The 27,331-nt window shown below is 39.7% G+C and overlaps 1 protein-coding gene across 2 annotated transcripts in view; it reads right to left on the reverse strand.

The window, feature by feature from the left end:
• abcc3 (ATP-binding cassette, sub-family C (CFTR/MRP), member 3) overlaps positions 1-27,331 on the reverse strand; it is a 57,989-nt gene that overhangs the window by 19,077 nt on the left and 11,581 nt on the right. For both annotated transcript variants that reach the window (XM_026177372.2, XM_026177373.2), the window contains exons 2-11: positions 19,118-19,294; positions 18,303-18,416; positions 12,936-13,073; positions 9,548-9,673; positions 9,241-9,302; positions 7,628-7,762; positions 3,912-4,160; positions 1,150-1,327; positions 822-983; positions 57-149 (exon numbers count right to left, since the gene is read on the reverse strand). In XM_026177372.2, the coding sequence (XP_026033157.1) occupies positions 57-149; positions 822-983; positions 1,150-1,327; positions 3,912-4,160; positions 7,628-7,762; positions 9,241-9,302; positions 9,548-9,673; positions 12,936-13,073; positions 18,303-18,416; positions 19,118-19,294 (1,434 nt within the window). The remainder of the gene's footprint in view (positions 1-56; positions 150-821; positions 984-1,149; positions 1,328-3,911; positions 4,161-7,627; positions 7,763-9,240; positions 9,303-9,547; positions 9,674-12,935; positions 13,074-18,302; positions 18,417-19,117; positions 19,295-27,331) is intronic.

Raw genomic sequence — 27,331 nt, forward strand, 5'->3', positions numbered from 1 at the left:
TTTTAAGCAAATCAATTGTGTGAATGTCTCATTCTGTTTGTTTTACACTGAAATACCTGATAGGCTCGAGTCTTCATAGCGATAAATGCATTAAAAGGGATCAGCATGATCATAACAGCCACCCCAGCAAGCACAGATGGACCGAGGATCTGTAAAATAAACAAGAGTCAGCAAATGATTAAATTTATGATACAAAATAAAGAAGAACTCTCCTGTGTGTAAATAAAAACGTGGCAGGTCCTGGATAACCACTACCTCCCACGGTCTGGTGAGGAAACTGTAGACTGACTGGATAAAGAACTTGATCCAGTGTGGCTCAGCTTGCCACAGCTCTGACCACGAGACCTTCCAGTCCATTCCCTTCTCCCACTGAGCCCACACCCCTTGCTGTCACAGTCTGTCTCTAGCTGTGCAGGTTTCCTCCACCCCTGTTCAGATTCCTTCCTAAACCAACTGGGTTCTTTCTTCTTCCCAGGTTTTGTTGCATCATGGTATTGGCATGCTGTTGCCAACACCAAAGTCTGCCGCAGCGGCTCTTCTGCCTGGTCAGCTCCTCCTGAGCCCTTCACTTCCTACCTGTCCTCACCTTTGTGGTGGTTGAGGAGGCTCTCTTACCAAACAAACCACAAATTTTTCTGACAGGCTGCTGAATGGAAGTCATAGCTTGGAAGATGACGAAGATGATCTCAGTGACCGACAATGGTCAGACAGCTTCCGAATTACAGTAAATTTTAGCTGTTATTCTCATGAGTGCATTAAATAAAGTCCCCTTGGCATAAGGAGAAGACTCAGTGTAACAGAAATACAATCTGTGCATGTACCTGCCAGAGGAAATATAGTGCCAGCATAATCTGAAGAGGGGCAGACCACAGCATGTTAAGGAAGGTGGTCAGATCCATGAACCTCTGCGCATCCACAGACATCAGGTTGACTATCTCTCCCACAGTAGATGAACGCTTGGCTGCATTAGTTATCACTAGTGCCTGTAAAAAAACAAACAAACAAGCAAAACAGAAGATCAGGGAACAAAACCCTTAACACCACAAGAATATTTTCTATGAAGCAATTGATTTCTCCCTTCTAAATTTAAATATGAATGTAATTTGTTTGCAGAACAAAAAAAATCTAATGGGATCGTTTCCTGCATACCTTCCTGTAGATAGCTCCGATGACAGCAGTGCGCACATTCATGCCAGTGACAAAACAGTACTGAAATTGATGGTGGAGTATGAGGGTTTGCAGCAGGGCCGTGAAGAACATAAGGCAGGCCAGCGTGTACCCCCACCAATTAGGAACATCTTTTTCTTTAATGAACAAGATCAGCATCCTGGAAAGATAAAGAAGAGGAATAATTTGATTAAAGCACATGAAGCTGAAATAACCAAAAGTGTAAACTCCTGTGTAAGCCCTCCATCCTCCATCCATGCAGACACACACTGCAAAATGTTAGTGTCATTTAGCGCACTATGATCCAGGTATCCTACAGTTTGGACTGTACAGACATCTGTTCTTTAACTATGGCCTTAAAATACTGGGGAGAACTGCTGACCTTCAACACCTGAAAAAAAAGATTAAAAAAAAAAAGTCTGGCATTCACAAAAGAGTGTTACTATTAGCAGAGACCCTAGCGGCTTTGTTGACTCATGGTGTGAGTGTGTCAACACACCACTGTTTCCCAGGCCTCTAATTTCTTCTGTGCTCGCCTGTTGAAATCAGACCAAATCAAACATGTTCTTTAATCAGCCGTCCTCTGACACCGTTACGAGGACACAGAAGTCACGAGGCTCACGAGACTTGGAATGTCCTCCGACAATCACCTGAAGCTCCTTTGTTCAAACTGTGCTCATGCTTTTGCCCTCAAGGCGAGTCACGTTCCCCGAAATCTCAGCTAAACCAAAAATCTAGTCTGTTTTAACTTTTCGTGCATTTTACTTCATTAGTCTTGCAAAGTTTTTAAAGCTACAGACTTATTTGTATCTTTTTGAGTTAGCGACTCAGGACACACGTTATTTAGCTTAGCATGTCACCTTTAAAGCTTTACATACTATATATCAGAAACTCACTTATTCCTGACACTCCCTAACTTCCCTAATGTCGCATTCCAGAAGGACTGCTATTTCGTGCTATAGGGACAAATAACAGAACCTGTTTAACCTGAGATAGATACACTTAATCTGCAGATTATCTGCTCTTTCCATGGGTGATTACAGTATGTAAAGGCAGCTTAAAGGCCAGAGCTAGAATGACAGGTACATTCTGTTGTAACAGTAGATTTTTCATAGTATAGCATAGTATATAAACCAGTAAAGGGCTCAATGGCATGTCAAAGCTGAACATGAGGGACAAAATAGTTGTCTTTAATGTTTAAGTGTGTGGCAACTGCTTCTTCTGGTTAAGGGTTTTGTTATTACTGTGGTTATACTCTTAGAAACCACTTTTACAAGTTTGATTATAAATACAGTGCATCTGAAGAGCGCTCTTTACTTGCTCCACAGTTTGTCCAGTTACAGCCTTCTTCCAAAATGAGCTAAATTCATTACCACAAAATTATGTACACAATACCCCATGATGAAGGTTCCTGCTGACCTGAGTGACCTGTCAGGGTCGAGGCAAAGATGAATGCAGACATGTACTGAGACATCCTCGATGATAACCTGCTCCAGAGCACTCCTGACCTCAGACTGGAACAAAGGATTTTCACCCAAACGAACAATGACTCTAAGTACACAGCCAAGATAACAAAGGAATGGCTTTGAGACCACTCTGTGAATGAGTGGCCCAGTCAGTGACTAGCTGGGCACTGATGCGCTCCATCCAACCCGATTCAGCTTGAGAGGTTCTCCAAACAAGAATGAAAGGTGTGCTGAGCTTGTGGCATCATACTCAAAAAGACTTGAGGCTGTCACTGAGGATACCAAAAGTGCTTCAAGTACTGAGCAAAGGCTTTTAATTCTTATGTGCATGTTTTATGCACTTTTTCCGTTTTTAGTAAATTTAAAAGAATTCCAAGCAAAGTTTTTGCCCACTTTGTCATCATGGGAACTGTGTGTAGAATTTTTAGCAGAGCAATGAATTTATTAAATGTTGAAAAAGACTGTAACATGACAAAATTTGGAACAAGCAACAACAGCATCTCTGTGAAAGGAAACATGCTGTACATATAAAATATAAATAGGAATCACTGGATGGCGTTACCACCGACATTCTAATGAATGTTTGGAAGGACTGTAAAGTTTTCCCTTCACTATTTTTTTCCCTCTTTCTCAGACGGTATTAACTTCCAAAAATGGCTCAAAATTAGTTTTTCTATTTTACATATAAGGCATCGTATTAAATCCTGAGATCCATTTTTCCATAGAGGAGAGGCTGGAACTTTAACATTAAGTTAGGATTTTACTTGGGCATACTACAAAAATAAATGAAAAAGCTGTCTTATCAAAAGATAACTGTCAAATAAAAGGACAGAAAATTTGAAATTAAAATTTCCCCCCACTGTGCCGCAAGTAAGAATGATACATCAGTGTCAGGAGGGAATGTTCAAACACATCAGTCCCACAAAAGACACATGCAGGAAAACTATCTGGGAAGCCATCTCTGACAGCTTATCTACACAGTGATAAGGATTTCTGAGAAAGACTCCTATCATTGAATTTGCACCCTGGGCTACTAAAGGCATAAAGAGGAAACATATTTACATGAGGAGTTTGCATCCTGAACAAGGCCAGTGTATGCCTTTGAATATAGACAGCTAACATGCTCTGCATAAAGAAGACCGAAATGCAAAAACACAAACGCAGCATGCAAAAATGTGTCCTGGAAATGGTATTCACTGGAACAACACTGGAACAATAGTTGTTTGTGTGCTGTAGTAAAGAGAGCACGCAACAGTAGAGTAGAATCTTTGTCTTTACTTCAGGAGCTGTGGGTTGACAAAGGTGATGATGTCCTGCAGGAGCTTGTAGCCTGAGCCAATCAGAAAGTAGGGTCCAAAGGCCTTGACGAGGGCGCGAAGGAAGGATGGCTGGTGCGCGACTTTCTTACTGGACAGCAGCACCTCTACTTCCTCTGGGCTGCTTTCGCCTTCTCCTCCTCCTGAGATGTGGTTGGTGGTTGACGGCGGGGGCTTAGCGTACGTAGCCTGGCTAGCCACACTCTCTTCACTGTAGGGGGGAGGATTTGGGTATTTAGGATGGGAATGAAAGAAAAAGAGCAAGAGATTCAATACAATTACATTTTATTTATATAGCACCAAATCATGACCAAATCATCACCTCACGATTTATATTGTAAGGTGAAGATCCTATGATAATACAAAAAAACCCAACAATCAGATGGCTCCTAGAAGCAAGCACTCGGGAGGAAGACTCCCCAGTAACAGGATGAAACCCCTGAACTAGGCAGAAAGAGGCTTTTGCACTGGACCTTCACCAGGACCCAAGCATAGTGATTGAATCATGTGAGGCCAAGATAACATGTTACTCAAGATTCAGAGGTGCTTTTTTCTGAATAACATCTGTTGTGAACAGATAATTGGCACAACAATTTGGATCAAAATGTTTGGAAGGAAAAGTCTAACTTAAGTTTCTTTAATGACACATATCCTGACTGTTTAACTACAGCAGCAGAAAGTGGCACTCTCATACTGATAAAGCAGCATGTTATGTGTCTGACTCCCTCTGCCAAATATTTAACATTTGCTAACCCTTTCAGCAGGCTTTCAGGGTCAGCACTGGCTTTCGTTAAAGCCACATGCTAGGCACAGGCACAGTTCAGAAACGAGAAGATGCTGCGCTTCACATGAAATCTCATACATCTTTGGCATTACAGGTCTTATGTTAGAAGATTTTGCATTTGTGTGCTGTGCTCGCAAAATATTTGTCTCCAGATTTTTAAAATATTTCAAAACAATTACTAGTAATAATTTGATATGAGTTTCGAAAAAGTAAATTAAACTGCCAGAGCTCCTGACTATCATTGGATTTAAATAGCTTTACCGTCTGAGGTCCAACCCCAACAACTAAATCTAACTAACTCCATAAGAATGCGTAAATTTTGACACATCAAAAAACTATTCACATTTGTTCCAAAAAAATGAAAATTCTGCCTTTTGCCTCCCAAATACAGGGTTATGGTGTGGTTAGGGTTACCACCTATGCTAACGTAAACCTCAGATCATAATACTGGGGCGATCGTGGCTCATAGAGTTAGCAGTTCGTCTTGTAACCGGAAGGTTGCCGGTTCGAGCCCCGGCTCGGACAGTCTCGGTCGTTGTGTCCTTGGGCAAGACACTTCACCTACTGGTGATGGCCAGAGGGGCCGATGGCGCGATATGGCAGTCTCGCTTCTGTCAGTCTGCCCCCTGTGGCTACAACCGTAGCTGCCTCCACCAGTGTGTGAAGGTGAAATTGAATGAATAGTGGCATTGTAAAGCGCTTTGAGGGCCCTGAAAAGCGCTGTATAAATGCAATCCATTATTATTAAAGTCAATTGTTCTCTTGGTCAAAGTGACTGCTATTATATCCGTTTGATATTGTACAAACTTTTCAAATGCTTTCTTAGCCAATCACTTTCCTTTGATGAAAATACCAAATGCATTTAGGAAAGTGTTCAACAAAAGATACAGGAGGTAATATTATTGACCTTTAGACGTCGTCTCAGGTTGCTAGCAAAATTTCTTCAATTTGAAGCTAGTTTAGCTGCAGATTTGATGATGTTTATAAATGAGAAAAATGTTTGCCAGTTTATGGCAAACATTGGAGGAAACGACTGACTACTCAGTCCTAAATTGCAAAGACACTGTAACCCATTAAAGGATTCAACTTAAATGTAAAGTACAGTGAACTGTTGATACTAAATCCCTGGAAATGTAATAAAAAAAATCCCAGAAAAGCAGTAAATCACTGTCACGTACTGACTATAATTTACCATAGCTGATGAATTACACTATGAGAGCAACTGCCAATGTTCAGTAGCTAAACTGTTTTAGCTCTAAATTATACCGCATAAACAAATCATACTTCAGATTCCCTCTGCAAACCTGGATCCTTCCAGCCTGACAGAGGTCGGAGTTCAGCAAAGTTGTCAAGCGTGTTTGCTAAAGCGGTACAACGTGTAGCTGGAATGCTGTTCCCAGCCGGCAGGCAAGGAAAGTAATTTCTCCTGCATGAAGCTGAACAAACTCAAAAGAATAGAATCCAGCATCCTTAATATGAGAAAAGTCATTCACTTTGCAGAGCAGCGGGAGGTGGACTTAATCCTCACAAGCTCTGACAGTAAAAGCCCGAGATATTCCACAAACGTACAGGAAACATCAGAGCAGCGTTACTACAAACGAGCTGCTTTCCTTTATAATGTTGCAGTGCATTTCGTATAACCTCTCTGATGCCTGCAGACGCTCTCTGTGTGAGTTGTTGCTGCAGTCTGTGTGCATGGAGTTTCCCACAACTCTTTAAAGTAGAAACGGTGTGTGGTAGCTTCAGATACTGATACCCTCCTGCTAGGGTTACAAAAGAAACGCGCTAGTAGTTTCACTTGTGCAAAAAGGAATGAACCTACGCCTGCATGCGCACAACCATACACAAAGAGCTCTGCCCTCTACGACAACATCCCTTCCCTTTTCTAGTCTAACAAAGAACTAATAAATCTGCCCTTCCTTTGAAAGCCTGAGCCCGGGGCTACAATCAGCTATGGCTTTTTTTAAATTCACATTATGTGGATCAAAGAAAGCATTTATAGAAATTCAAATTAGTTTATAAATGTGAACTCTTAGGTTTTCACTGACTGCTCACTGCTCAGACAGCCGGAATAAATGACAAACAGGAGAAATGTAAACGGTCTAGAGGAATACATGCACAACAAGAGAAAGGCACACAACAGAAAAGTCAGCGTGTTGCAGGAAGACAAAGTAAAAAGGTTTTAAAAACACAAAAAGGTGCAATATTAGCCGCTGCATACGTCTGTGTGCGCCGGCATCATTGGACTATGTTACATTTAAAAGTTTTGTAAATGTCATTGAGCCACAAAGAGAACTTAAGGCGGACACTGTTCAGCATCCCTTACCCCATCTTCAGCTGGCTCAGAATGTGCTCTCACTGGCGAGTTAGCAGCCAAAAACAACACATTGTCTGTGTCCTTGCTTGGCTTCCAGTAACATTTTGAAATTGCTAAGACCTTATTCTAGCATCAGCCTTCTCCAATCATCAGATCAAGGCCTTTTAACTATTCCCCATTTAGAACAACACTTCATCAGCTCATCAGGCCGGTTGAATCCCAGTGAAAAGGGGTTTGTACAATTCTGATGAGCTTGAAAGTCAAGTTGGTATGACCACCTTTTTTTTCTCATGACCCCCAACACCAGCAGCCCCAAACCATGACAGTGCAAGAATTTAAAATATGGATTCATCACTCTATCGGACCCATGGACACTGATTTTCAGCCTAGTTATAAGTCTGCAGCCTTTTCTCACAGCTTATCTTCCTTGAGAGTGACTGAAGATAGTTCTCCAGGTTTAGTCTGAAGCCTGGAGAACTGTCGTGTAAGACCACCTTAAAAGACATCAAAGCCTGTCTTATTTTAAGCAAAACACAAAGAAATGAAGTGTAGCTCAAAGCTTTTAAGTTTAACATACCTTAACTTTGCCTTGGCCTCCTCCTTCTCCCACTCATTAAGGAGCCTGGGCACCATGACTTTGGAGCTATCGCGCTTGTTTAGAGACCACAGGTCTTTGGCCTCCAGGGGCATTTTGTAGCCCTTTACAGCCATACTGGGAAAGAGAAGCAGCAACTTAATTCAATCTGTTACATTAAAGCAATTCATTGCTACAAGTGTGACTGAAACAAATGAGACATTATCTAAATGGTTAAAGTGCATGTTTGCCTCTTTTTTCTGTTTAGTTTGCTTTGATTCATTGCCAACATGTAACACTAAAATTCTTTATCCCAGAGCCATCTTACCAATACATGTTGTCCTCAAAAATACTTAATTGAGTTTACTGAATTAGCTAATGATCATTATGTATAACTGGATTGAATTTCACCGGAAACTGGCCTCATGTTTTTTTCCCCCACAGAGATGCATGTCTATGCAAAAATAACAGATAATAATAATAATAATAATAATAATAATAATAATAATAATAATAATAATAATATGATATTGCAGTATTAAATAAGCTTAAGCTACATTATGAACTAAGTAATTATAATCACAGTGCAAACTACCCCCATGTTTTGACATCATGTGATATAGTAAGTAAACAAACTCTTCAGTGACAGGTTTGGCTGAACAGTGATTCATGAAAAATTATCAGGAAACAATATTTGTAGCATGGAGTAACGGTGCCAGCAACATTTCTTTTTTTTCTTCAAAAGGTATTAAACAACTAATAAACTGTAACCAATAAACTGTACAATGAAGGAGTAAATAACTCTTACATTTAGGTAAAGTTGAGGTCAAGCAATACTAAATAATATAGCCACAGTATGTGTGCATTAAAAAGAGGACTGAAGGGTTGAAGCACTAATATGAATGAAGGAATGTTAGCATGGTTTATGATGACCTTACATTTATTTATTACCATGGCAATTGCAGTCACTATGAGAGATGTGAACAAAGATCACACTTTTATCATTCTGCATGTTTGAACACAGTGAATACTGTGTAAACAGCCACTAACATAATGACATATATTATTAATTGTGGATTAGCTAACATAGTATGGAACAAGCTAACAGCAAAAGTAACAGCGATTTCTAAGCTTCTTCATTCATTGTTTTTTATGACTGCAAACGTTTTACATTTTACCACCAGCTGTGGTCGAGGTAAGTCGACACTGCTTGTTCAGTTTCACTGCGTTTATGATCACTGCAATAAAAAAGGAGAAAGGAAAGGAGAAACTAGCGCTAATCTAAACAACAATAGTATGAAGCCAAATGACTCTCAGGCTAAGCTAAGTGAGATACGTCCAAATAAATTAGATTGACTTAAATTATCCTAAAACATTTTTCTTGTTTTAAGAGGGCTAATCCATCTTGAGAAAAAGCCCCAAACTAAAGATTTAACAGACTAGCACGTCCTACTATATTCACAGAACTACAAAAACTGCTTGAAAAATGAATAGCAGGGTCTAAAGATGGAGAAACGAACACCTCAGAGCCTTTAAAGCCCCAAAACATTTAGTGTATACCACAAACTGTTGGTCTGTGGAGGTTGGTTTGGTGGCAGACAGCAATGTTAGCTTACCTTGTGAACCACCAAAAAGTGATCCTTGAGAGAAAACCTGCTGTAGCTTCAGGGCAAGGATTCTGGGGGAGGGGAAAAGAGGATGAGTGCGCATAATATGAGACCAGGGAGGTTAAATGAGGATAAAGAGGACATACTGAGAAGCCAGTAACAACTGAATTCAGTGTGTGACTGTGTGACCTGCTTTAACAAGCACAGAGCTGCCCCGGAGCGTGCTCAGACTTTCAGCTACTCAGAACACTGACTTTATGGTGTGAGCAGGAAATCACAAAAATTATTTATGAGCGGACTGTGACCGATGACTCACAGGGTCAGTGACAACATTGGAGAAGAGAGGAGGTTTCTCGTTGAAGCAGCAGAGAATGAACTCACAGACCACCATGCTGAAGTAGAAGTAGAAAGTGGTGAACCGCAGCTTATCTGTGACTTCGCCCTGTAAAGTATAACAAGAACACACACGCAGACACCAAGACATCAGCGTTTATCAGTTTTTGGGATGAGATGGCTTTTTTGGAAAACACACCATGTCCTTGAAGTACCAGTCCACAACATCAGTCACCTCAAGGAGTGTTTAAATCCTAAGCTAAAGACCCAACAATATTATATAGAAACCTCAACATTCACACGACCCCTGTGAGAAAGCCTTTGGCGACACTGGAAAGTCCAGTTCCCTTTTAACAAGAAGAAACCTCCAGAGCAACCAGGCTTCAGGGAGGGGCGGCCCTCTGTCATAACCTCCTCTAACAGATGAACAATGTTATTCCTCGACTGCACCTTTCAGACCTGCAGCTATATCAGAATTCACAGGTGTGTCTGGGTGTTGTCATTGTGTGCAAAAGGTTCTTTGTGACACATGATGATATGAGTTACTGCTTACAGCAATTTTACAGCTTTATGACAAAGTAAATGGAAATTTAAAAAAGAACCTTCCTTAAATTCTTATTCAAGTCCTATGCTTTGGTGATGAATGTAAAATTCACCCCTTGCAGTCAGGCAGCAGGCAGCCCCACCCATGCATTGCTACGATCATCCAGGAGAAAGGTAAGCATGAGTTGTAAGTGTGTGGGTGTTAGGAACATTCGCATGAATGGATGGAAGCTGACCGCAGGATATTCGTATGTAAACACCTTTTGACATATGAATGGAGGTAGAACCGTTGGATCTGTATGTGTGTACAATAGTACAATACTACTGGCAGCTAAAATAAGCATTGTCACAGTGAGCACAGCAGTGTGCTGAGGTTAGGATTTGGTTCAAAGGCTAAACAACCCTACAAGGTAATAGAATGGCTTTTCCATTCACTAAACATCCACACAGAGGAGAAAGTATCACAAAAGCCAAAAGTCTGCAAAAATCAGGCACCCCCTTTTTTGCCACTATTCAATTCAATTTTATTTATACAGCACCAAATCATAACAACAGTCCCCTCAAGGCGCTTTATATTGTAAGGTAGACCCTACAATAATACATGAGAAAAACCCAACAATCAAATGACCCCCTATGAGCAAGCACTTTGGCGACAGTGGGAAGGAAAAACTCCCTTTCAACAGGAAGAAACCTCCATCTAACCAGGCTCAGGGAGGGGCGGGGCCATCTGCCGCAACTGGTTGGGGAGAGAGATGGTCTGCCATGAACCAACACAACAGATGTGAATCTGAAGATCTCAAACGCATGAATGTTGTCTGGTGCAGTGAATTTGTATTTACCATTCAGAAAGCACGCTACGTTGCAGCTATCAGGAGAGATCAACGCTGGCACCAAGAAACAGAGATGAGACAGAACCTTGTTGAGGGTCACGGGGGGACACATTTAGCCATAAATCTGATTATCCTCCACATGTAAAAATGTGAATATGAACCCATGTAAACACGCTAATTGGGGTAAGCCTTACTCTGATTATTGACTATAATCCCATCATTACGTGCACGTTAACACAGCTTTTGACCTTTTTATAACAGAAAACAAGTATATCACTTAAAGATTTTATACAAGATTAACATTCCCCACATGACAGTCATTCCATTCTCTGTTCTCCACAATAATATTAACTCGTAAAAAAAAAGAATTACTTGTGCATACATATATCAGACATCAAAGCCTTTCATATCCAACACTGAGGCTGGTCATCTTTTTGAGTATTAAACGACACCAGCCACAAACAGAAACATCTCCGCAGTACAACCTGCTGCGGAGACTCAGGTCGTTTGGGGTGGAGGGCCCACTCCTGAAGACCTTCTATGACTCTGTGGTGGCTTCTGCTATCTTTTATGGTGTGGTCTGCTGGGGCGGCAGCATCTCTGCTGGGGACAGGAAGAGACTGAACAGGGTGATCCGAAGGGCCAGCTCTGTTCTAGGATGCCCTCTGGACCCAGTGGAGGTGGTGAGTGACAGGAGAACGGCGGCTAAGCTGTCATCCCTGTTGGACAACGTCTCCCACCCCATGCAGCAGACTGTGACAGCACTGAGCAGCTCCTTCAGTGGGAGACTGCGGCACCCACGGTGTGGGACGGAGAGATTTCGCAGGTCTTTCCTCCCCACTGCTGTCAGACTCCACAACAAAGACTTTAACTGAACAAACACACACATCCACACATGTGCAATAACACTAAGTGCAATAATCCTTTCTGGCATCGTTGTATTTTTACTCAGTTGTATATAGCATTCGTATTCTATTTTTATCTTATTGTATATTTTTATTCTATTTTATTCTACTGTATATAGTATATTATTTTATTCTATTCTGTACAGCTGTGTACTGTATTTATTCTTATTGTATTCTAATTTTTGCGTCATAACTTTTGCACTGTCCACTTCCTGCTGTGACAAAACAAATTTCCCACGTGTGGGACTAATAAAGGTTATCTTATCTTATCTTATCTTATCTGCCTGTACAGCAGCTAAATCGTCCACTATTCTCACTAGGCAGTACCAAGTGTATGGTACCTGATTATAAATAGTAAGAATGGACCAAACCAGTAAAGACAAAGATTAAAAATGCTGCAATGCAATGCACAGTCTAGTTTTTATTAGGAGCAGTTTTGTTCCGTATTCATAACGCCATGATTATGAACAAATATAGATTTTTGCTGACTTAAATAACACTAAATACACTCAGGTCTAAAATCTTGCATTATTCAATAAACTGCACCATTCTTCATCATGTGCACAACTTGCAATCAACTTTGACATGAATCTTTACTGTGTAAAAACAGCAGTTTTCAGCCTTTGTAGTACAACAGTTTAATGGGTCACTAATCAATTTCCCTTCTCATGGACGGGAAGCTTATCTGGGAGTCATGCAAGTCCTGCAGATTAGAGCCTTGCAATTGTTAAAACCAGAATTCGCAGAACTACTGGGTCAGCAGCGCTTACAAACAACTGTTCTGCATCAGTCTCCACCGCAGCTCCATACTCCCTGCAGGGTTTGTTTGCTGTGAGCTGCAGCTCCGCTGGTGAGCGGTGCACACTGAAGGTAAGATAAGTACACTGGGAACAACAGGCCTACTATTCCCTTTTTGCTTAGTGGTGCCCTGATCTAACCCCTGCCAGAGCATCCACCCACTGTAAACTCCAAAACAACTCTTAAGACAACAAGACTGGGGGAAGGAGATTCAGACGGGTGAAAAAAGGGCACCAGGCAGAGAAGATGATGGCAGACAAGTAAAAGGTATTTGAGGGCAACGGCATGTTCTCACCTGGCTGGAAGCCTGTAGGATCTTGGAGCGGAAAGGCACGGTGGCACACAGCAAACACAGCAACCAAAAGATGAAGAGGACCCCCGAGGACTGGACCCCGCGTAACCTCTCAAACTGGATCAGAAATGTGGCCAACAGCTGAGAGGGAAGGAAGGGGTGGGGGTGACACACAGAGAGAGGAAAAAGGATTGGGAAGGGGTGAGGGGCAGAGGGAGAGACGGTATTAGATTAGCCATGACAGAATAACTGAGGGCATGTGAGGTAAACCACACACAAACTGGGTCAGTGTTTCAACTTTGGGTTAGATATGCTCCTCGTGGAACCGCAGCACTCAGGGCAGTTTACTTCAGGAGGACCGCTTCACTGTTTTCCTATCTGGCTTTTCAGTCAGCTTCTGCTACATTATTTCTGGTGATGGAGAGGTAAAGACAGACTTTTAAAAAAAGACAGTGAGATCAAACTTGTGCTAATTACCAATTTAAGGACCGTCTTTAAATTAAGAGTGAAAGCGTAACTTGCTTTTCATCCTCTGTTAGACTTTTTCAGAGGTGGATCCTTATATCAAACATGCTCAAAATTTAAAATAATAACATCAGAGCTCCACCTACCTACTGTTCAAATCTTCTGTTTTCAAGGGGCAGCCAATCAGAAGAGAGTTGGCTTACAGGGAGAAAAACTAACACAGCTGATTTCAGACAGATGATGAACCCAGAGGCTGCATCAAGTCCCAGTGTAACGTAAATAAGTATTTAAGCTATTAATGAGCAAATGAACTCTGATAGAATCCAATAAGCTGCATGCTCCTTTGAGGATGTCCTCATTCAGGACATTCGGTACACTTACTCATTCTTGTTATCCTACTTTCTAGTCCGCCTACAGGAGTTATGCACAGCCGGTGTATTTTTAGTGCAGTGGCTACCTGAGATGGGCAGTAACGCGTTACAAGTAACGCGTTACTGCCCATTACTGTAATCTGATTACTTTTTTCAAGTAACGAGTAAAGTAAGGGATTACTATTGCAAAATCGGTAATTAGATTACCGTTACTTTCCCGTAGGAACGCTGCGTTACTGCGTTACTAAAACCGTGATTTTTTTTTGCGAGAATGTCTCATGACAGTGACGTAAGCAAGTGCGACGTTGGTGACAGCAGCTGTGTGCAGATCAACAATGGATAATATATCAGTGCGGGAGAGAGTATGAGCGTGCAGCGTTTAAAGTGTGGAAGTACTGACCTTACTTTGAGTTTGATTCCATAAAAAGTGACAAAAACATTAGCGTCCATCGTGCGTGGGAAGAAAACTTCTTTTTACAGCGAAAAAAACCCCTAAACTTCCGAGCAAGCACCGAGTAGCTACGACGTGATGGGAAACTCACAGAGACACTCGCGCGGATTCTTCAACTGACCGCAGCACACCTACAACAGGGTAACCCTCCGCCTACCCTGCTCCTGCTTTACAGGTGAAAATAGAGCAAAAGGACCGCTGAGTCTTTGACTTTATTTATTTTCTGCTGTGTTTTACTTGCATCTGTTTGAAAGAGTGAGTGTAAACACAAAAAATATTTTATTTTATGTGCTGGAATGTGTAGAAAATAGGTTTAAATGTTAAACTAATTTATTCAAGTCAGAGAATGTTGCATATAATTAAATGTTTTGCTTGATGCATAAAGTTAAAAGATTAAAACTGATAAAACAAGTTAAAAAAAGAGACTTTTCCATTTGATTACATTTTGTATGATGGATTATGTAGAAAAAGTAGAATTGGGCTGAAAGATCTATCACTTTATCACCTCTTCAGGTTGTAAATCGTGTTTTTAAAAAGTAACTAAGTAACTAAGTAACTAAGTAATTAATTACTTTTGAAAATAAGTAATCAGTAAAGTAACGGGATTACTTTTTGGGGGGAGTAATCAGTAATTAGTTACTGATTACTTTTTTCAAGTAACTTGACCAACACTGGTGGCTACACAGACAGTGAATTGGAAAGTGCATCTGCATCCATACATCTTCTCATTCACCCTTTGATAATGAAATTTTGGATCCTAGTAGACTATTGCACATTTCCAGATGTAAAAAGCATGTTAGGACTGCAATGCTGTCCATACACACAGCCTTTTCTTTTTTTAGCCGATGTGACTCACCTGTGTTTAGCAAGTAAACTTTTCCTTTTTCCTGTCTAAACTTAGTCTGTCAAGCAAATATTGGCAAATATTTATCACAGGATAAAAAAAGGCACAAAGGTCATAAAGACTCATGAACATCTACACCAAAAAACGTGCTAAAGTTTCAGAGGATGAGCAAAGTCATCATTAAAATGTTCTGCAGCAGTCGATTTCTTTTGTAAGGATTTTTCTGCCTTTATTAAATTCTTTCACCTCAAATCAACAAGGCCAGCTCTTTAAACCTCACAGCTACATTATTTTCACCATTCAGGATTTTTTCCTTTTTAAAGTGCAGACTGAAAACCTCAATGTCTTTGACTGAAAAGATTCTCTCATCTTTTCAGTCCACTTTTTTTCTTTTTCATTTCCTGCTGCTGCGTGACGTTTTTCATTTCAGTGCTTCCTGTCTAATTTTACTTTGGGCAACCATTGCAGTGTGCTTGTCCGACTTTTAGTGGTTCTAAAGGATTTCATCACCTTTTCCACCAGAAAACTTTCTCTAAACAGTAAATTTATGCCAACAATAACAACTGAAGTGATGGAACATTCCACTGCTGTGGAGGGGGAGACGAAATACAATTTTCCTGTCTAAGAGGAACCTGGAAAAAAATACAGCATCACCATTTACACAGTATCTGGCCTCAGGTCTGTAGCACTGGCCTGGTTAATGGATTTGTTTGGAGAAAGGAAAAAAAAAACAAAAAAAGAGTGCATATGACTTTTCTCCTTTTACTGCCTACACATGTTTCTTTTCCAACTATTTATTTATGAGTGACTTATGTATGTATGTATGTATATATATGTATATATTGTACTATTCTTAGTTAGCGTATTGTCTGTCTTGTCTTAATGTTGGTTTAAAATGGAGCACTGTAACAAAAAATAATTTCCCCCAGGGATCAATAAAGTATTCTGATTCTGATTCTGATTTAAGAAACAGAAACTGTTTCAGATTTGTTTTTACGTCCTGGAAAAAAAACTGTTTTGATTTGGAATAAGACATGCGACATTTGAAATTGCAACAACTTCACGATGGTGTAAACTGTTTATCACAAGACTGCCAGCTGTATCCAGTGTGACAAGGACATTTCTGCACATGTGCAGAAATGTGCCAGAGTACCTTCACTTCTGCATCTTGGTTTATTTGGTCCAATCTTAGATAACTGCATCTGAGCACTTATCACACTGATGGATGCATTTTGTTTTTAACAGTTTGGGATTTAAAGAGGTAACATCAACAGTCTAACAGATCATTCATTTACTGGACATTAACAACATTAAACCACATGGGAAAATGTATATTAGCTGAACAATATATATGTTTGACCTTTCATAAACAACAAAATGTATCTTTTAATCAAGCACATGAGTTAGTAAACTAATCAGGTATTGAAAACCCAACTCAATGCCCGCTCCTCCAGTCTGTCTTGATCTGTGGCTCAAATGAAAGCACTACTGGGATACTGATTAGCTCCAAATGAGCTAAAAATTGCACCAAAAACTGCATTTCTTAAAATTGCCTCCAGAGCCTCGCTCAGTCCCATGGACTCCTGTGTTAAAACACCCAACTTTAAAACATTAAATTTCCCTTACTTAACAACTATTTTGGCATCATTGTCTTTTTTTTGTATAACTCACCCATTCATTTGTCAAGGCTTACACAGTTAGGAGTTGTTTTATCTGCAAGTCTGCCAAGTTAGGCAGCTGTAGCTGGTAAGGCTCTTAGAGAGGTTTTAAACGTGTCCGTGGTGTTGATGGTTTTTGGAGCATTTTATTGGCATTATCTGACAAATAGAAAAGGCCACCAACAAAGTTACTGCTGCAGTTAGTGAGTGAAATTCTAGCATGTTATCTAGCACGTCTGACATGATGGCAAAGAGGCTTCAGTGTGGAGTCTAGGATTCATTTCATGGTCTCACGGGCACTGTGCATATCTTTTATCAATATTTTGTGTATTTTTTTGGGTGAATTGTATCAGTTCAGAGAATTTCCATTTGAAGCTGACTGTTTTAATGGCATTTTTACGGCCATCTCTATTCTCTTCTGGTGTGTTGACTCAGGGTAAGATCTAAAACCTGCAGTACACCGGCCCTCAAGGCCTGGAGTTGGACACCCCTCTTGTATTGTGTCTATAGTGTCCATGACTGCAAGTTGAAAAAAGCTGAACCATCAGAAAGTCTAAAGTTTTGCTGCCAAACCCTGTACATTTATGAGTGTGGAATGATGCAACTACAGGGATTTCAAATCAAAGTAGCATATATGAGTGTGAGAAACCCTTTTCTCTTGCATAGTTTCATTTGGTTTTCTTTTTGTTGTTGTTGTTGTTGTTTTACAAAAAACAGGGAAGTCTTTACTGTGGCATTATGTCTTAAATGTATCAATCGGAGAAACATTTCTGCGTTTGTGACCCGTGTCTTTGAAGTACAGCGATACAGGAATGTTTCCCCACTTCTTGTTACTTCAGGAAATCAAACAATAAATAGCTGAAATACTGATCCTTTGGATTTCCTGACAAAGACCAAATAATTTAGCTTTGGCCCACGGACAGACATAAGCAGGAAATGGACACAGAATTACACAGTGATTGCTACGTTTTCCTCTTTTGTTTTATTATTCTAGACCATAACTGCACTTAAGATGATTTAAAAAAAAGTTTGAGGCCTCCCGCTCCTTAAGCTCTGAGTCACATTGTTTGTCTATACAGGCTCCTCCACATCTCTGTGGACGTTTCTGTTTACACAAAACTCACTTATTTTGTTGTGCTTCATAGCCGAGTTACACTTGCTTAGAAGAAGCTAAGAGAAAGGATTTCAGCCTTTCACCCACACGCAGTATTTGAGTGTGTGCATGTGAACATGAACAAAGATTCGGATCACACATTAACTGGCCACAGCTGGTTATGGATGTGTAATGTCAGCTTCGATTTTCTGTTACAGTCATGTAAAAACACCTCTGGAGCACTGAAGGCAAGCTAACTGCCCATGTTGCTATTTCACTTTATCCATCACACGAACAGCTGCTGTCATTTTGGCAAGCCAGTCTCCGTGACTCTTATCTTTTATCACTCAGATATTAATCTCTTGTATATGTGGCCTACATCAGCCTGTATTTGAATATGCAAAAAAACATTTGTATAATTCTTAAAAAAACAAAAAAAACCAAACATATATATATATATATATATATATATAAAACATGATCCTCACCATGGTCATGCCAAGCACGAGTGGGGTTACATAGTAGATGGGCGGCTGATTGCCCTCGTGCAATGTGTAGAAAAGATCTATCCAGCACACAATCCACAGCAAAAAGCCAAATGCCTGAGAGCAAACCGAGAGACGAAGGGAGAGAAAACAAACATTGAATTATATAAAAACAAAGAAATAAGACACAGAAGTCAAAGCCATCAAAATATGAGGAGATTTCTGGCCAGTCTTGTGCTTGGTTTAGTTCGTTAGTTAGTTTGTAATATATTTATTTATACTTCAAGTTCTAGACGCTCTCTGCTGGTCGAGTTAATGTGATGATATATGATAACATGTATGATAACCTGAAAATCATTTAACCATCTAAAACAGAGAAACAAAGTACTCGGTTACTAAAATTGATATACTCTAGTGCAACCTTAGTTTGCATGACGTTACTAGAAATCAAACACATAAAAGAGGCTTTAAAAACTGCATTCATAGAACATGAAATGCTCCTCTTTGTACTGCGGTTATACCATATATGAGAAACAGATTACATATTATTCAGTAATTATTTAAATAAATGAACACAATGTACAATTTATAGACACTAAACGTGAATATATGAAAGATAAATGTTGAATCTAACATGGTTTAGTATTGGACCCTCGGGTTTTTATTTTATAGACATGAATATACGAATTATCTTGCAAAATCTCACATATTGCAGTACCTCCCAACTAGTTTTAAACACAATAATGTGTACTATGTGACATTACCATACACTGAACTATAATAAACTAAAGTGATGAGTGTATGAAATGCTCTCTCACCGTCTTGAACCTGTTCAAAAGTGACATCATGATGTATCCTTTCTTGTTCTTCTTGAGACAGAAGATGTAGATTGGGCTGACAGCCCACAGATAGATGCACTGCACCCATGAGAGAACAGAGAGCTGAAAACACTCTGGGAGGTCAGGCCAACTGGAATTAAATGTCCGGTTGGATACCTGTGGACACAAGAAAACAGCGGTTTAGTTTACATGCCTACATCTCACTGAAAGACCCACAAAGCTAACACCTTGTCTAAACTGCACAAGCTGGAATCCCACCTCCACAACCTACAGAATTTAATCACACCAACTGGTTTCCTTAAGTTAAAACTCTTAGTAAACATCTTGTGAACATCTGCTCATTGCTACAAATTGGGGGGCAGGAAAACATGATGTGCTGGCCTGCAATAATATTAAATCTATAACTTCAAAGGTGACCAGTTGGTTAGCTACCCAGTGGAAGAAAGTTTTGTGTCTTTGTTTGTTTTATATCTGATGTTTGGATTTAAACTACACATATATATATCCAGTGAAAGTAACCTGGCATTGTGTTAATCACTTTCCTTAATAATCAAACTCAAATTCAATCAGTATGAGGATAAATGTCAGGATAATTTGGGGATTTTAATAATTTCTTTGAACTGGATATTTAAAAACTTCAAATTACCATAATATTCACGATCATAATGGGTATATGGGCAAACTGCATTCAATACAGTTTTATTTATCTAACGCCAACAGGACTTTATTTTGTAAGGTAAATGTGCATTAATACTGTGGATAATGTTCACCTTGTCATTTTGACTTTTCATCCAACATTTTTTACTTTAAGATTAAAGCCTATCGGCCAATAATATCTGCCGATTGATAAATCAGTCCGCGTCTATTTTAGATGAGCCGACACTGGTCCACAAACTGCACTGACGGGAAAGCAGAGTGCAGTCCACCTGCATTAGTAGGTGGAGGTTAAGAAACATGTACAAAGTGTGCATCACTTCGGATAATGTGTAAATATTAAAACCTTTAGCATGATGTGTCAAAGACAGATGGCTCGTTTACTTGCAGCTGAAGAACAATATCTGATTAGCCCAGAGGACATCCGGAGGAGAACGCCAAGTAAACATTCGCAGATACGCAACTCTGACAATGCAGTTATGGTGCTCCCACACGGCTGAAGGCCCACCCACAGATCGAACCAAGATAAACACAGCTGCCAGCATCTAACCACTCTTCATACCTTGCCACGCCCATCTGCATGGCTAAGTGTGTGCTTGCGCATGTGTGTGTGGCTGTAGAATGTCCCTCTCCACTTCAGATAGTCTTAACATTGCTCAAGAGCGAGCAGTGAAACCAGTGGTTCTGCTAATCTTCTTAAAGATTTCCCAGACCGTGAACGTGAGCCTTATAAACTTGTTATTTTTAAACCTAAATTCATGAACTTCTCCCAGTGTGTGTTTGCAGTTTTTACCACAAAAAAATGTATGCACTTTAGCTCCAATAATGACAGGAAACTAAAAGAATTCTCAGACCGTGAATGTACTGTTTATCAGCAGGGTTTCTCCATTTCACAGTCCAAACAGAAATGAATTTTCTGACTCACAGGATGTTAAAGTCCACAAGCCAAAACAATAAGCTGTATTTTACCATCAGATACACATTTACTTCAGTACATTGTCATAGAGATAATAATCTATTATGTTTAACATCAACTTTAGGAAGAAGCTGCAGCAAAACTTCAGCAAAATTATTTTACTCAGTGTAGCTCAGTGAGTGAGCAGATGATCATATGCTACCATCGTGGCTCAAGAGTTGGCAGTTCGCCTTGTAATCGGAAGGTTGCCGGTTTGAGCCCCGGCTCCGACAGTCTCGGTCGTTGTGTCCTTGGGCAAGACACTTCACCCGTTGCCTACTGGTGTTGGTCAGAGGGCCCAGTGGCGCCAGTGTCCGGCAGCCTCGCCTCTGTCAGTGCGCCCCAGGGCAGCTGTGGCTACAGTGTAGCTGCTATCACCAGTGTGTGAATGGGTGGATGACTGAATGTAGTGTAAAGTGCAATACAAATACTGGCCATTTACCATATGCTGTATGATGGGACAGCAGTATTCCCCACTTTCCTGCCTAGATACACAGTCTCTATCCATAAAAGGCCAAAAGAATAATCTTAAAAATAAAAAATATTTCACTCAGTGGTTAATCAATATAAACCTGAAAACAAACTATTCTAAATCATGCAGGCCTACAGACAGGTCAGTGACCCGCTGTAACTGCCAGTCTTTTAGGAAAAATCCAATTCCAACCAACTGGCAAGTGGTTGCAGCTTCCGAGCTCTTACTAGATGAAATTGGTTGTAAGAAGGCATGTGTTGGTGCATTAAAGACCGCCCTGCAAATGCATTGGTTGCTGCACACAGTCCTTTCTACTGAAAAAACATGTTTCAAAAGGTGCAGCTTTTACTTTGAAGGTAAACGTACTCCATTTCAGGTCAGCATCACATTTTTTCCTAGTTTCACAACCGCTCTGTGGTTAGTTAGCAAATGTTTGCAAACAATCATCTTCTATGCAAGCTAACCCTAACCCTGACCTAGGTTAGGTAATCTGCTAGCAATCACAAGGAGAATTTCTGTGGAGCAACTCTGTTGTCACTGATATCACCCAGCGACAGACAGCAACCTGTAGTAACCACTTGCAAACTGCAGGGGGAAATACACTTTCTTCCATAGTGAGTTGACGTTGCCAAGGAATCCCCAACTAGTCTCTCGGTCTGGGTCCAAAGAATCCAAAGTTCCAGATTTGCTGAAGATTTATCAAAATGTTAATACTACGAAAAGGAATCTGTTTGGGATTGTTTTGGTTTTAAACTGCTCAATGAAGCATTTAGATAAAAGGACACCTTGGTGCTCCTACAAGGACAAACAGATAGAGGGAACATGCTGTTAAATGCTCAGTATGCACAACCTGAACCCTGCAAATAAAGCTCGGACAGTCTCGGTCGTTGTGTCCTTGGGCAAGACACTTCACCAACAGCCTACTGGTGATGGCCAGAAGGGCCGATGGCGCAATATGGCAGCCTCGCTTCTGTCAGTCTGCCCAAGGGCAGCTGTGGCTACAACTGTAGCTTGCCTCCACCAGTGTGTGAATGTGAGAGTGAATGAATAGTGGTATTGTAAAGCGCTTTGAGGGGTCCCGAAAAGCGCTATATAAATGCAATCCATCATTATTTTTATTATTATTAACAAAGAACACTGGGTGCTAATGGCATTATATCAGCTTCAATAGTTTGGACTGGTGTAACCAGTCCAAGCTCTTAACCCTGTATAACATACAAGTTGTCATTTTTAACTTCACTTTTTATGAAAATAACACAGGGAAGTGAAAGTGTGGCATGCTAATTAGTGAGAAGTGTCAACAGGTGGCTGTTGTCACCTGTGGATACAACTGTGTTAGCGCCCGTTTCCATTTAAGCTAACCATCTCCTGTCTGGACTAATACATTTATCACACAGGCATGAGAACAGCACCAATCTTCTTCTCTGGTTCTCTGGAACAAACAACTTTTTTTTTAATGATCCATTCAGGTTTACCTGACACATGGAGGACTACTGCAAGCAGATGTTACTTTTCACCTAAATGAAGTAGTGACTTCTGCATGCTTTGCATTGCAAATGTGCGCATGACACAGCAACTAATAGGTCCTCCTCTCCATTTCTCCTTTCTTCAGGTCAACCTGAGCAGCAGGACAACATATTATTTGTGTTCAGATTGTAGTATGTAAAACACTGCTGGTGTAAAAGTGTAAAAGTGGTGTAACTGTAAAAGCTTAAAATATTACAACTCTGTGTGTCAACTGATATTGATTAAGGAAAAACAAGTTAACAAAATGTGTTTTAGAAGCCTTAAGAAACACCAGAAGCTTCTATCAAGCAGGAGATTAATGAAAGGGAAGAGACAAGCTACTTTCAACACTGCAGCTGCTACTAAAGGCAGACTACCGGTACTAGACTTCATTCTGTTTCACAGACTTTCAAGGTCGTTGTCTTCGCACTAAAGACCTGAATGCTGAGACTTTAACAAAAGGCGAGATGTAAAGGTTCAGAGAGCAGGAGGATTTCTTTTCACAAGACTGAGATAAAATATTAGTAGAAGCAGAAGCAGACCGGAGTGTTAAACTGCAAGCCAGATAATTTTCTCCCTTATGAGTCTCATCATGTGGTAATACCAATCACACTGAGCGATAAGAGCCAGGAAAGATTCAATAGCGGCATTTGACTTAAACATCCTGGTACATCGGCTTCATGGTAATCAAATCAATCTGATTTATACAGAAGCTGCTCTCTCGACTCATCAGGAAACGTGTTATCTTTGACTAAAACCACAAAGAAGAAAATTGTGTCACTCTGCATGTCAATCACGCTCGTTAATCAGAAGTCATTAGCTATGAGAATATCCTGCTTAATTCTATTTTCTTAATCTTAGAATTACTAAATCTGATTTAGTGATCAGTTTGACCCAAAACAAGTGGATGAGATCATAAACCAGGGGTCTCTGGCTTAAATGAGCTGTGGGCCACTGCTGGCACTGTCATCTCATTTCAGGGAACTTTGCTGTTCAAGTAGTACAAAAAACTAAACAAAGAAAACACACACAGAAAATTTAGTGTTTTGTTTGTTTTTGAAATTTCAAATATTGTCTACGAAGACAAAACTGCAAATGCAAACACAATTTTCCCCTCACTCTTAACCAACTGAAGCCTTTTATTGAACTACCAAATAAACAAATTGGTCCTCTGTTTCTGGCCACACACGTGGCCGCACTTCTGCTATAAATTTGTTCGTATTTACCAAAGTAAGAATGCAGACTTAAGTGTACACATTAGTTTCTGACTGATAGTGAAAGCTGTTTTCTCTACAAAGAACTGAACTAACACAGCCAATCCCTCCACATGTCTGTGCTCCCCACATGCTTGTTGCCTCCATATTAAATATTTTGTTGCTTTTTAAAGAACTTATTTTAACATTGCACTCAACAACGAACAAATCCTTCCTAAAAAGAAAAAAAAAGAAAAGTAACTTCAAAGGCCAAATTGCATTTTATTTCTTCAGGTCAATGTATCAGCTCAAGTAGGGGTGACGTGGGCCGCAAGTTTGGCCACTGCCATAAACTGATCAACAACATCAGAAGTAGGGCTGTTCAATTAATCGAATTTTAATCACGATTACGATCTGGGCTTTCAACGATCATTAAAAATGACTGAGCCGATTATTAGCCCCTCCCTCATTTATCCGCGACACCTTAAAGGCCGGTCCGTGAAAATATTGTCGGGCATAAACCGTCCGTGGCGCAAAAAAGGTTGGAGACCGCTGATTAAGAGGACCCGAGGGAAGCTCGGAAAGCTAAGCAGAAGTTATTTGGAGAGTGACTGCCGTTGGTTGAAAAGAGAGTTTAAAAAAAAAACTTCAGTGGTGTTGCACACTATTTTATATTATTTTTTAAAGTCATTGTTAACCCTTTAAAGCCGGTCAGAGCAGCACGCTCCGTTTTGCGTAACTATTTTTAAATCCCTGTAGAACCTGAACCGTGTAAGCTAGCGCAATAATTTGTTTTGCATATGAAACCGGAGGAGTTGTACTTAGATCTGATGCCATCAGCTTGTCCTCGGTCACGGTTTCGTTCCACATATAGCTTTGCAAAAATTGCATAAAAAGCGCTTGCAGGAGCAAAAACATAATATTCCAGAAACACGCTTTGCCGTTCCCATCAGCTGTTCGTAACACTTCCCACAGTGAAATGATGCACCTGCTGTTTTCTTTGCAAATTTGCATCATAGGATTGTTTTTTGTTTTTCCTGCAGTATATAAAAATTGCTGTATCTCCAAAATAAAACTATGAAGACACTCAAAATAAATTTCCTGTTGTTGTAAACTATTTTTTGCAACTTTATTGTATTTAAAGTTTTGAGGGATAAACCTCTTAAATTTCTCCAAGTAGAAATATATGTAAACAAAACAAAAGCGATTTTCAATTTTTTTTGTAGTTTATTGCACTTTTTTGCAATTTATGTAATTACTATGGACTTAATGCATACATATTATTAAAATATGGGCTATAACAGTTGTATTGATGTATAGCAACTTGAAATGCTCCCACAAATGGCACTACAGCATGTAAAAAAAATAATATAAGCTCTGGTGGACTTGGTTCTATAGTAGGTCTTAAAGGGTTAAATAAATATCGTCAAATAATCGTGATCTCAATTTCAGTGAAAATAATCGTGATTATCATTTTTGCCATAATCGAGCAGCCCTAATCAGAAGACACTGCAACAAGTAACAAGATCCTGGTGGCCATTAAAAAGAATGCAGCTTTAAGGCACTTCACGCTGGCTTTCTTTCTAACACTAGTATAGAACAGACTGAATAAGACAGTATTCATGCCATATTAACATGAACAAATAAACAAAGTAAAATCACTAAACCACAATGACAAACATTCTAATTAAAAGGTCTTTTAACAAAAATTTTAGCCCCCTCTCGTCTTTTTTTCTTGAACTTTTGATGTTGTAAAATCAAAACACCCTGTGAATCCAAATAAATCATTTGCAGAATATCAGAAAGTGAAAAGCTTTATATCTGAAATTATGGAGCAATATAAAAGATCACTTTATCACCTGAGCTTCAAGTACTACCACTTTCAAATACAACGAGCGATGCAGCTTACAGTAGTACAAAATCTCTACTGTACATGCTGGCAGTTTGACTTTTAATACAACCAGTGAGTCAGAGCTGCTCTTTCCTCGCTGAGACTCGCTGTCTAATTTGTTTAGACTTGTTGCAACGTGTGCTTTTAAGATGACTCAGTATGGTGACACAGTCATTCTATTGCATACCCCCATCTGCCCCCCAACCTTTCAGTGATTTAATGAGACAAGCACATGTCAGCAACCTCAAAACTGAAAATCTCAGCACTGTGACTTAAATATCCAAGTCACAAAATCACTGAAGTGAAGCTTTTCGATACATTTCACATCACTAAATGATTAAGGCCTTTGCTAAAATACTTGACTGTCGCCATGTCAAAATCAATTTTACTGTCAAAACTTGAGGTGATTTATAAATGGTTTATATTGCAACTGAGACTAAAATGAAAAATGAAAAGATTTCAAATGAACATCACTTGAAGTGACACTAAAAATAGCCACTGTTGGTAAAATATAGATTGACAGTAAATTAAACTGTTAGCTGTAAACTGATAACAGAAGTGGGAAAAGCACACACGAGTGCCTCTTCTAGCAGAATCAGATACTTGCATTAAAAAAAACATTCAGCTAAAAGTTTGAAACTACCGATTCAACTTCTTCACTCAAGTTAAACTGAAAAGCTTATTTTTGCCAAACTAATTAAATCTCATGTCATAATCGAATAGTATCAATGCAAGGAATAACAATTTTATGCATAATTTTTACATCTAATCCACTTAGTTTGACCAGAGAAAATCCGCTCTATTTGCTTCTGACTACACTGTAGGAGGGTGAGTGGTTAAAGTGAGATTTGGCAGGTGTGCACCACTACCACCAATCTGAAGGTGTGAAAAATGAGTGGTGGTGCAGCATGGGGTCACAACGATAATGATTTCTATTGTGAGAAGCAGCTTTTCTGCACAGGTTGTGATCAGCTGATCGGCGTTGCTGCTCTTTGTGGATTTCATCATTAGAACTTATGTTACACAAGCCATCATGTCAAATTTCCCATCCCGAGTAAGTATAAAGCTACTGTGTGTTCAGTCAGTGAATCGACATCATCAGCTTAACTGAACATGAGCGCTGTAGAATCATGAACACAACCTATGGATAGTTTGGCTCTTACCAAACTACTTTAATCCCCGATTTATAAATCATACACACGTTACATACTACATTCTGACTTTGTGATCATTAACACAAACTCTAATTTTGTAATAAAGCTTTTATTGTTGATTAGCAAACTTAACCTCATTCTCATGATGTCTAATATTACAGGATCTTAAACTTACCTTGAAGTTAGTTTTATCTATTGTAACTTTTCACCAAAAGTGAGTTAACTGCCATTACTTTACTAAAGCGAAATACATACTTAAAAAATAGAATTCCGTTACTATTTAATTTTCTGTAACCATTTACGATCTAATAGTTTTTTGTTTTCTTTTAATTAACGCTCATTCAGGTGTCCAGAGATTTAATATCAAA

Source organism: Astatotilapia calliptera, chromosome 8 (assembly GCF_964374335.1).
Source record: "Astatotilapia calliptera chromosome 8, fAstCal68.1, whole genome shotgun sequence".
Lineage (NCBI taxonomy): Eukaryota > Metazoa > Chordata > Actinopteri > Cichliformes > Cichlidae > Astatotilapia > Astatotilapia calliptera.